This window comes from Oncorhynchus gorbuscha, linkage group LG19, assembly GCF_021184085.1.
Source record: "Oncorhynchus gorbuscha isolate QuinsamMale2020 ecotype Even-year linkage group LG19, OgorEven_v1.0, whole genome shotgun sequence".
NCBI classification, from domain to species: Eukaryota; Metazoa; Chordata; class Actinopteri; order Salmoniformes; family Salmonidae; genus Oncorhynchus; species Oncorhynchus gorbuscha.
Window position 1 is genome coordinate 6,941,700 of NC_060191.1, and position 12,164 is coordinate 6,953,863.

The following is a 12,164-nucleotide window of genomic DNA, read 5'->3' on the forward strand; positions in this document are numbered from 1 at the left end:
AGTGTTTCATCGTCTGTTCCTATGCTTCAGAATGAAAGTTATGGGAAGGTGAACGTGGTGGCCTTGAGTGAAAAAAAGATACAGAGAGTCTGATGAACTTCCCTGAAAGCAAAATAAATCAAAGTGAAAGCACTTCACTCAATATTCAGGCCGGCACTATTCACGATCACCCACGAAATCAATGCTACTTTAGGCCAGCTTTAGTTTAAATACCAGGCAAGGGGATGAACACAGCAAGACTCATTTGAATAATTAAGTATTTCAACTCATGTGTTCATACTTTAGCTAATGCAGCTTTATTGTTAGGCTACATAAACTACATTTCTAATAGGCTGACTCGTCACAACTTCCTTATGACCTTGACATTCTGAAAGGGGCGGGGTTTAGAGCCCGTAGCACACAAAGGGGCGTGTCCATACAGGGTGGAAATAAATAGGTAGCCCAGCTCTGCCGGTCCCCACTCACACCCGAAAGTCGTAAGACAGGATTGAGGCATCTCACAAACGGTAAATGACCAACCAACGGCTACATTAGGATATCTAAATCAATTCATGGCTGGGGTTAATATGGGCCTAGATAGCAAGAAGATTAGGTAGATTGTCAGATTTTGGCTTGACAACCTTGCAATTGTTTTGTTTTATTCTAAGACTTGCTGCATGCGTGGCCAATTATTTAATGTCATAGTTTTTGGAGATGCAGCTCGAACTACTTGATGTTTTATAGGTTTTTTTTGCTTTAGAAAAGCCTATTCGAACCTCTTGTTAAAGTGACTTCAATCTGCCATGATTGAACTCTGAATCCCTGATGCAAAGTTTAGACTTTCAAAGTTCATAACTGTTGCTTACAACATGTTGCAATTTGCTTAAATAGACTATTACACATTTACTCCAGTTTAAAACATTTTGCTGTTCTTTTAAATGTGTGTCTTGGTCTATTGGCCAAGTGTACTTCTTTGCATAAACTTACTATGAGTTGCAGTCATTTGTGTAGGTAGATACTGTTATCTATTCAAGGGAACCTATGGCATACTCTATTTTCTCTCTTATGCTATGTTCTCTATGCCTCTGCTTACCTTAAAGCTAGAACTTTGCAACAGAGTTAAATGCCATAAAGTATGGAAATCCCCAGAAACCATAATGGATGGTCAATATTTGTTTTAATAGTTAATGTCTCTCCTTCTACCTCCTTCTTCTCTCCCCCCACAGAGGACTAGACCAACTCAGGCAAAATGGTGAAAGTAGGTGTCAATGGGTAAGATACATTTTCATTTAATCCCTTAACACAACACACTTGTTCTCTGATGTTTTCACTAGTAGACAACTAACCTTATGCGTAGTTGAATAGAACAGTTTTATTGTCCAGTCTACAGTTGAAAATGTCTTTGGCCTCACTCCTCAAATCTGTGAGGTCTCCATTTCCCCCTCTCCTCCTCCACCTCTGAGGACCGTGTATCAGAGCCTGTCTGTCTGACCTTCATTGTCTAGTTAAAAAGTAACTACTAATCAAACAGGCCTCTCACTTGATGGTGGAGGATTACCACATGAGGGGCAGACAGGACTTTACACCACAGAGTAAAGCCTCAGTCCTGTTTACTCTGCTGGCTATGATACACACCTCCCTGAACCCTGTCCTCTTTCTCTGGAAATACAGTATTTTGAGGTTCCCACATGTTCATTTGAGATTTCTCTGAAAGCTCTTTATATCCAGTCGTTTGCTTCAGGTGCTACACAACAGTCAGATGTTAGTTCAGTTGTATACATGACATTTCTATTTGCGACCTTTGAAACATGGCTCCCTACTGAGTAAGACACCAGCTGTTACATTAGAATACAGGAGAGACCGATGGGGGACTACCACAACTTAATTTGTTTTTCAATGGCAAGGAGGTTTATGAAATTCCGTAGTATTGTTGAGGACTGGGTGTGACATCAATGATTAATGGAATGAATGGTCTTGTCCCCCAGATTTGGCCGTATCGGGCGTCTGGTGACCCGTGCTGCATTCCACTCCAAGAAGGGAGTTGAGATTGTGGCCATCAACGACCCCTTCATCGACCTGGACTACATGGTGAGTAGACCACAATGGACCAGGGACTTCTAGCCCACTGACTCAGTAGAAAAACATATTGATCCCTGACATGTATAAAGTAAGGTTAAGGCTTAGTGAAATATTTTGCATATGAATACATTTGTTCTTCAGCCTAACTTATTAAGTGGTTTCAATAACTTTAAGAACTTTTAATGTTCCTGTCACCCTGACACCCTCAATGAACAAACCAAGGCCCTGTCATAACTTAGGATCTATTAACAAAAGGCCAAGAGACTCACCACCTCCTCCCTCTTCAGGTCTACATGTTCAAGTATGACTCCACCCACGGACGTTTCCACGGTGAGGTCAAGGCTGAGGGTGGCAAGCTGGTCATCGATGGACACAAAATCACTGTGTTCCACGAGTGAGTTAATTAATTTAATAGCAAATCATTCACATTTGTTTTCCACATCTAAAGAAATTCATACAAATCAGGTCAGCATCTGTAGAATATGCAGGAGACCTGAAGTCCCTTGTGGCCTTATGGAATGGCGCCCCCTTGTGGAATCCATAACAATATAAATGGTGCTCTGCTTCCTCATAACATAACTCTGAACCTCCTCTTCTCTCTCGTTCTCAGGAGAGACCCAGCTAACATCAAGTGGGGAGATGCTGGTGCCACCTATGTAGTTGAGTCAACAGGTGTATTCACCACCATTGAGAAGGCCTCTGTAAGTATCCCCATCAGTAGACACAGCATTCAGAACTGTATGATATGGGAATATCATTAGAACAGAAATGACTCCTTTATAACATGACTTTACCAATCAGGCTTAACCTGCATGTGGTGCATTATGTTGAGTACATACAATAACTAGGCAACAATATTTAACCAGGCTACAAAAAATGTAGCACTGGACTCTAACATCTCCTCCTCCTCCAGACCCATCTGAAGGGCGGTGCCAAGAGGGTTGTCATCTCTGCTCCCAGCGCTGATGCACCCATGTTCGTCATGGGCGTCAACCACGAGAAGTACGAGAACTCCCTCAAGGTTGTCAGGTGAGACCCTCTTCCCTCCGACTCAACACGCACTCCCTCCACTTAACAGATACTACCTGCAGCGCCTGGCTATTCTGTTGAGGTTCAGACTATAATTCAGCATGTCTCTCTCCACAGCAATGCTTCATGCACAACCAACTGCCTGGCTCCCCTGGCCAAGGTCATCCACGATAACTACCACATCATTGAGGGTCTGATGGTACGGATTAAAACGCAACACCTGGGAACAATCACCTAGAGAGGCTTAATCTGACATAATGACAGGTTTCACACCGACCCAAAACACCTGGGAACAATCACCTAGAGAGGCTTAATCTGACATAACGACAGGTTCCACACCGACCCAAAACACCTGTGAACAATCACCTAGAGAGGCTTAATCTGACATAACGACAGGTTCCACACCGACCCAAGACACTAACAGTACAAGGGATGGACTGTTTTTAAGATCACCAACACACCATCTCTGTTTTTCTTATCCAGCCGTCCCCCACTACCACTTCTGTACCTCCTTAATGTGGATCTCTCATCTCCCTTCCCTTAACATCTCTCTCTCAGAGCACCGTTCACGCCGTCACCGCCACCCAGAAGACTGTTGATGGTCCTTCTGGAAAGCTGTGGAGGGATGGACGTGGTGCCAGCCAGAACATCATCCCTGCCTCCACCGGAGCAGCCAAGGCTGTCGGCAAGGTCATCCCCGAGCTGAACGGGTCAGTACCACAACCTCTAAATAACTAATAACAACCAGTAAAACAAGACACAATTATAATACGTGTATCACAAGTTCACAACCTCTAACTGACCACCAGTAAACACTATTACAATACAGCTGTACATTCACTTGTAACACACCCTCTTAACTAGACACCAGTAAAACACTAGTATAATCACTAACCAGTTACACATTTATAACACTAGTCAGCCATTACTACAGTTCAGTAAACAGTAAAATGTATAGCAATGAAACAGACATTTGTCTAAAACTGTTGTTTATTATGTCTGTATATCAAACTGTAGAGGAGTAAGTTTAACTTTGACCTTATGCTGCTGTCACCCCCTCTTCTTCCTCACAGCAAGATCACTGGCATGGCCTTCCGTGTCCCCACCCCCAACGTCTCAGTGGTGGACCTGACCGTCCGTCTGGAGAAGCCTGTGAGTAGCCCCTCCCCCCGCCTTACCAAACTGCCAATACACATCGTGTCTGAGTGTCAAAGCAAAAAGATAACTGTCCTAGGACCAGTTGTTAGACAGTGACCACCTAGTTAAATAAAGATCGCAGTAAAGCCCATTGTTGGGAAGACAATACATTAGTTGGCGTTGTATATTTAGCAACAATGGAACAATAAGACAACCCACCTCTTGTTTCCTTGAACCACAGGCCAGCTACGACGCCATCAAGAAGGTTGTCAAGGCTGCTGCCGATGGACCCATGAAGGGAATTCTCGGCTACACGGAGCAACAGGTTGTCTCTTCAGACTTCAACGGCGACACCCACTCCTCCATCTTTGATGCCGGCGCTGGCATTGCTCTGAACGACCACTTCGTCAAGCTGGTCACATGGTACGCATTCATCCTCTGCAAATATACACTCGTATCCACACACACATTCTTGGTGAGTGAAGAAACCTGACTGTCTCTCCTCTCTCCCTAGGTATGACAATGAGTTCGGCTACAGCAACCGTGTCATTGACCTGATGGCTCACATGGCCACCAAGGAGTAAAGCAACCAACCAAACGCTACCGAACTACGTCATGTGACACATATTTCCCATTCGATTGGACGATCGCCCTTGCCTGAGAAAGTTACCCGCAAAAAAAAAATGCCAATCACAACTATATATTTTATTTTTGTATTGTGAAAGGTGAGATGGAATCTGGGTGTGACGAGATTTTCTGTTGAACTTGCTTCATTCAGAAGCGGAATAAAAGTCCTCTGTAAATATGGCTTCCTCTGTTTTAATTTAGTGTTAATGGGGAAGGAGAAACCCATAAAGAATTCCTTTGTTATTTCTACCACACTAAGAAACCTGACTTAATAGATCACTCATACACAATGGGAAACACTATACAACTCAAATAGTAAACCAATTCAATTATTCCTGACCCTGGATGCATAGGAGTAGTTTAGGTACAGTATCAATACAATGAGGTTTATCTGTAAACTACATATCTATCTGGATGCTCTTACACTCTGCTTGCATATCTGAGCCGTTTACTCTTGTAAGAATCCATGCATTTGACAGATCGTAACTATGATTTCAAACACCCAAGACACTTTTTATAACCTTGTCACTTCCTCTGCCAGTTCACTCTTCTCAAATCAAAGTTTATTGGATGTGTACACAGTTTTGCAGTGAAAATGCTTATTTCTAGTTTCAATCGTGTAATACAATACACACAGAATCCTACAACTACATTTTGCCCAATCACTTTCCAAACCATCAGCTTTAAATTTTCTAACTAGTTAGTTTCAGAGTTTGTTTGGTATTCCTCCTGAGTAACTCACTTGTAGAATAACATAATCTGTACAGTGTAGAAGTATTAGGCCTGGCTTAAGGTATATTCATGGGGGTGAAATTCTGTTCAGATAAATCAAGACTTAAAAACAACATGAACAAAATCTAATTTGATCCCAGAGGACTGAAAGGGTTTCGATATATAAGCTGGGCAACAGCTTTTCACATCTTAATCATCAGAATCCAGAGCCCACGCAGATGGCTGAATGGGTTTACTTTGTTTCAACACAGATCTGTCATCCATCAGGATCAACCTTTCTGATCAAGTCAGTCAGTGATCTAACTCTCTATGACTGTTTCCATTACGGAGCTGTGGAGACAGACTGAATGCAAAGTGTATTAGCATAGCAACCCCAGGGTCACACCAGAGAGGAGAGGATACACAGAGAGAAGAGAGGACAGAGGAGAGCATAAAGGAGAGAAGATACATAGAGAGACAAAAGGAGAGAGGACAGAGGAGAAAGGAAAGGAGAGAGGATACATAGAGAGAGGAAAGGAGAGAGGACAGAGGAGAAAGGAAAGGAGAGAGGATACATAGAGAGAGGAAAGGAGAGAGGATGCATAGAGAGAGGAAAGGAGAGAGGATACATAGAGAGAGGAAAGGAGAGATGATACATAGAGAGAGGAAAGGAGAGATGATACATAGAGAGAGGAAAGGAGAGAGGATACATAGAGAGAGGAAAGGAGAGAGGATACATAGAGAGAGGAAAGGAGAGAGGATACATAGAGAGAGGAAAGGAGAGAGGATACATAGAGAGAGGAAAGGAGAGATGATACATAGAGAGAGGATACATAGAGAGAGGAAAGGAGAGATGATACATAGAGAGAGGAAAGGAGAGAGGATACATAGAGAGAGGAAAGGAGAGAGGATACATAGAGAGAGGAAAGGACAGAGGATACAGAGAGAGGAAAGGGTAGAGGATACATAGAGAGAGGATACATAGAGAGAGCACAGAGGAGAGATGAAACGATACAGGATACATGGAGAGGAAATGAGAGAGCAGAGAGGAAAGGAGAGAGCAGAGAGGAAAGGAGAGAGGAAAGGTGAGAGGAATGGAGAGAGGAAAGAAAAGAGAGGAGAGGATACACATGAAGAATCACAGCATGGAACATTCCATACCTGTTGCTCCCAATAATTACCTACACAACAAATCAAATGAGTCTTATGAACAGCACCCTGCACCCCACTGGCCAGCCAGCCAGCAACCATGTCGATTCAGCTAGAGCATTTATTCACTTTGGATTGGTTCCCCGATGCTTCCAAAGCCGCATAGTGGGTTGAGGGGTTATACCCCAAAGTGGACAGTGAGCTGGTCTACATGCCAATAATGCTGAAACAATATTTTCAGTGTGTGTTTAATGACTACCCACTGTGATAATACTGCTGTACCATAAGAGAGTATATCATATAGCAAACTAAAGCTATCTCTCTCTCCCTCCTCCTCTCCCCTGTTTCTGCCACAGATATCCATCTCTCTCTCTTTATCCCTCTGTTGTCTCTTCTTTCTCTGCTTCCTCATCAACTCTGTCTCTATACTTCTATCTTTCTCTCTCTCCCTGTCGCTTAAAACCTCCTATCTCCCCGCTCCTCTCCTCTCTTCTTCTCCAGGTGTAGTGTCAGTGGTTGGGAATGGCATAGTGCTGTTGGTTTACTGTAGAAAGAAAAAGAATCTCTGACCACCAGAACTCATGACTATTAACCTGGCCGTCTGTGATTTTGGATACAGCCTCTTGGGGGCGCCATGCCTCATAATTTCCAGGTGAGCGATTCCTGTCGACCAATGTTCAATCCCCCATACTGACAGTATGAATATCAAACTAGACAGAATGATATGATGCAGATGTCTTTTATCCAGATCAATTGACAGTTAACACTCACATCCCATGAATCAGACAAAGTGCTTAGTGTTCCAACGACCAATGAACATTATCAGGTCATTAACTCCTCCTCTGGTCCACCAGTGTGTCCCATGGCTGGGTGTTTGGGGAAGCAGGGTGCCTGTGGTACGGGTTGCAGGGCTTTGTTTTTGGGATCGGCTCCCTCATCACCACCTGTCTCATCTCTCTGGACCGCTGCCTCAAGATCTGCAGCTTCAGATACAGTCAGTGGGATTTCCTTCGTTTCTTTTGACATACTTTCCCTTGGGAAGACAATGACAAAGTGTTGTTGAATCCAAAAAACATTTAACTTACCTAGGCTACATTTATCCTTCATCCTTATTTCATATTTTTCCAAACATTTCAAAACATGGAATACATGTCTGATACTCAGTTGAGAGAACAAAAGGATGTTGTTGACCCCTTTTAGTGGCCTCATTGACTTCCTGGTTTTCCCTGAGGCTTTCATCAGTGGGTCAGAGCATAAATAAGGCCCTTGCTTTGAATATGCCCTTTATACTGAGCATGTCAGATGATTGATTTTGAACAGAATATTGAACAGAACCTCTGCATTTAATGATCTAATCTAAACATACTTTTATATATATAGTGTATGTGGACACCCCTTCAAATTAGTGGATTCGGCTATTTTAGCCACACCCGTAAATAAAATCGAACACACAGTCATGCAATCTCCATAGACAAACATGGGCAGTAGAATGGCCCGTACTGAAGAGCTCAGTGACATTCAACGTGGCACCGTCATCGGATGCCACCTTTCCAACAAGTCAGTTCATCAAATGTCTGTCCTGCTAGAGCTGACCAGGTCAACTGTAAGTGCTGTTACTGTGAAGTGGAAACGTCTAGGAGCAACAACAGCTCAGCCGCGAAGTGGTAGGCCGAGGCTGCACAAGCTCACAGAACGGGACCGCCAACTGCTGAAGCATGTAGCGCTTGTCCGTCTGTCCTCAGTTGCAACACTCACTACCAAGTTCCAAACTGCCTCTGGAGGCAAAGTCAGAGCATTAACTGTTTGTCTGGAGCTTCATGAAATGGGTTTCCATGGCCAAGCGTTGGCTGGAGTGGTGTAAAGCTCACCGCCATTGGACTCTGGAGCAGTGTAAACGCGTTCTCTGGAGTCATGAATCACGCTTCACCACCTGGCAGTCCAACGGACGAATCTGGGTTTGGTGGATGCCAGGAGAACGCTACCTGCCTGAATGCATAGTGCCAACTGTAAAGTTTGGTGGATGAATAATGGTCTGGGGCTTTTTTTCATGGTTTGGGCTAGGCCCTTTAGCTCCACTAAAGATAATTCTTTACGCTACAGCATACAACGATATTCTAGACGATTCTGGGCTTCAAAATATGTGGCAACAGTTTGGGGAAGGCCCTTTCCTGTTTCAGCATGACAATGACACCATGCACAAAGCGAGGTCCATACAGAAATGGTTTGTCAAAATTGGTGTGGAAGAACATGACTGACCTGCACTGAGCCCTGACCTCAACTCCATGGAACACCTTTGGAATGAATTGGAACGCCGACTGCGAGCCAGGCATAATCGCCCAACATCAGTTCCTGTCCACATACCTTTGGTCATGTAGTGTAGTTTATAATCTGCTTGTCTGTATGTCCAACTCTTTCTTCAAGCCCACGTTGTAGAGATACTTGGGGTCACTATTGTAAAAGCAGCTTTTGATATTTGTGATTGGTCCAGACTCCAGCTTGATCTTGTTGCTCTGTTGATCTGGAGATGACTTTTCGGGTTACGTAGATACTTCCAAATACCTGATTGTTTAGGTAACACCGGGACAACCTCAGAAGAACTCTAAGGGAGAGGTAGCAATGATGTTATTGTATTGCTGTTTAGGGGTAGTCATGCAGGTAACTATAGGAAGGGGAAGGGTAGTTGTCAGGCAGGGTTAATGTCTGGACTACCAACATGCAGCACTACATAAAGAAATGAAAAACAGTAAATATCACACACAACCATATAAACTACTAGCATCCATTTTCAGGGCTCATTTGCAAAAGATGCCTTAGTCTCAATGAGACCCTGTTAAAATAAAGGAAAAATACATGTATTTATTACACGCTTCATACATCTGGAGCCTTTGGATCCTATTTTGATATACTAATTACTGGTCAATCAAACAACGTGCTTCACTTTATTAATCTTAACCAATGAGAATAAATAATGGTGAAATAACATTCCTCCATCGCTCTCTACCAGGTCAGTGGATCGAGAGACGTCACATGTCCATGTCCATAGGGCTGGTGTGGTTCTACTCTCTGTTCTGGGCCTCCTTGCCTGTCTTTGGCTTCGGCAGCTACGGACCAGAACCCTTTGGGACCAGCTGCACCATCAACTGGTACTCCTGACTCTCTCTTATTAGACTCTGTTTTGATGTGTGTGTGTGTGTGTGTGCGTGATTGTCTGCAGTTATAAAAGCATTCATCTCATTCAGCAGCAGCAATTCAGCCTGGGTACGAGGTTATAAAAGTATGTATAAATATACATCTTCTTCTTCCTCTTTTCTTTGAGGTGGGGGATGAGGTCATCTTTGATCGACAGGCTCTACATCTTGCTGATCCTGATCATGTGCTTTTTTCTCCCCACACTGACCATCGTCGCCTCCTACGTGACCATTCTGCTGACGGTGAGAGAAACTGCACCCAGCTGGCACAAAATGGCTGATTCAGTAGGAGAGAGTCCAGGGAACTCAACTCAGACTCTGCAAAAAACAGCATACCATGTAACTCATTGATTAATGGAATCAATTGTCCTGGCATATTCTGAGTGGGGCACACTATAACGTATGGAATGCATGGTGCGTACAGTCCAGCAAGCATGATCTATTACCGTGATGGTGGACTCAATAGCTGTAGCCAACTGGTGGTCTAGCGAGCGCGGCCCTTGTGTATTTGTTTGTGTTTACTGACATGTCTCTCTGTGTAGGTTTACTGTTCTAGTCGCGCTCTGGCATCTATTCCCTCCTCAACTATCACTCACACCAGCAAAGACCTGAGACTCACAAAGGTACCTTCATGTACATACTACCTCAATAAGCCTGACTAACAGGTGTCTGTATATAGCCTTGCTACTCTTTTTTCAAATGTCTTTTTACTGTTGTATTCGACGCCCGTGACAAATAAACTTTGATTTGATTTGGTATGTGGAAAACAGACTATGTTAGAAGAAGCTTAGTTACTGGCTTGAAATTAAAGATGTCATAACATCTGCTTTATTCCAATGTTATTAACCTTTGTAATAACATTGTAACAAGTGTGTAAGTACAGACAGTACAGTATATCTTTCTGTTGTTTCATCTACTGTCTGTCTGTCCCAGATAGCAGCTGTGGTGTGCTCCACCTTCCTCTTATCCTGGACTCCCTATGCCATTGTCTCCCTCTACTCTGCCTTGGCCCCCAAGGAGGAGCATTGGTCCGGGGAGGCCATGCAGGGAGGAGGCCCCTCCATGGGGACTGGAGGATCCACCGGGATGGCCTCAGCCTTACCAAACATCCCCAACATTATGGGTCTCCTCAATTGGACCTCCACGGAAAACTACGGAAGCAACTACGGAAGCGTCTACTACGACCCTGGAGAATCCTTGCGGGACGTGACCAACCCAGATCCCTACTTCTATTCTGGCTTAGGCCATAGTCTGTCTGCTGCTTCCACCCGCAGTTCAGCCCCAAGCCAGGAGGGGGAGTCAGAGACAGGGAGCAACCGGCCGGTGTCCTGCCTGCCACCTATGGTGTCTCTGATACCAGCAATGTTTGCCAAGTCTCACTGCATGATTAACCCTTTCATCTACCAGATCATGAACAAGGAGTTCAGAGAGGACGTGTACGACATACTGTTTGGGATCAGAACGGGGAGAGGAGGAGAATGCAGGGAAGAGCAGGGAGCTACTCTGACAGTAAGGAGTCTTTCATAGTTACAGGTGTGGACTGGACAGGTGCAGAATGACTGATAACTCTCTCTATTTCTCTCCTCAGCCACAAAGGCAGAGTCTCCTACTGCCACAGCTGGCGAGGGAGGAACAACCCCAAGGCCATGCCCATGGTGGAGTTGGGGAAGAAAGAGAGGGCTGGCGACACCATCTCGGTGGGGTGGGACGCCCTGGGCGTGGCCTCGCTGGACACACAGGTCAACATGGACGGGCAGAGTCTGAGTGAAGCAGGGAGAGAGACAGAGAGAGCTGGGGGGGTTCCACCTCTAGTAGTCTGCTGACCGAGTGATAGAGGGAGATAGATAAGAGAGATGTTGAGAGGGTGGAGATGTTTAGGAGCAGAGACATCTTTAAAAACAGCTTTCAAATAAAACATGTTTTGTGCAAGGACAACCAGAGTATTGTCTTTGTCAACACTGTCCTAATAGGCCTGTGTGTGGATTATGGTTCAAATGATAGTTTTACACAATAGAATAGTGTGTACAATTGTATGCATGTATTTTGTAACAAAATTAAATCGAGCCAAGTGAGAAAATAACAATAAAATGACATTCACAAGTGGAAATGTTCCTGATAAAACCTCCCCAAGTTGTGAACTCGGTGTTTAGGAGGTCTCATTGAACTGTTCATAGCCTAATGGATACAAATGTTAAAAGAAAACCAGCTACTTGTGTATTTACGGTAGCTTCCCTGCTCTCCAAATCCCGCAGCACTTGTTGTGTC

The 12,164-nt window shown here is 44.2% G+C and overlaps 2 protein-coding genes across 2 annotated transcripts; both read left to right on the forward strand.

Annotated features, from left to right (window-relative positions):
* The first annotated feature begins 473 nt into the window (after positions 1–473).
* Positions 474–5,027, forward strand: gapdh (glyceraldehyde-3-phosphate dehydrogenase). Its single transcript, XM_046314357.1, has 11 exons — positions 474–506; positions 1,206–1,251; positions 1,965–2,067; positions 2,346–2,452; positions 2,669–2,759; positions 2,972–3,087; positions 3,205–3,286; positions 3,646–3,797; positions 4,161–4,239; positions 4,466–4,647; positions 4,739–5,027. Exons 2-11 carry the CDS (start codon positions 1,229–1,231, stop codon positions 4,806–4,808), a joined length of 1,005 nt encoding a protein of 334 aa, XP_046170313.1. The 5' UTR covers positions 474–506; positions 1,206–1,228; the 3' UTR covers positions 4,809–5,027.
* A 1,830-nt stretch (positions 5,028–6,857) lies between these two features.
* On the forward strand, positions 6,858–12,078 carry opn9 (opsin 9). Its single transcript, XM_046315601.1, is given in 9 exon segments — positions 6,858–6,876; positions 7,213–7,363; positions 7,566–7,705; positions 9,716–9,854; positions 10,028–10,142; positions 10,442–10,522; positions 10,833–11,347; positions 11,488–11,657; positions 12,050–12,078. Coding segments are annotated over 9 exon segments (1,359 nt in total).
* Positions 12,079–12,164: the final 86 nt, after the last annotated feature.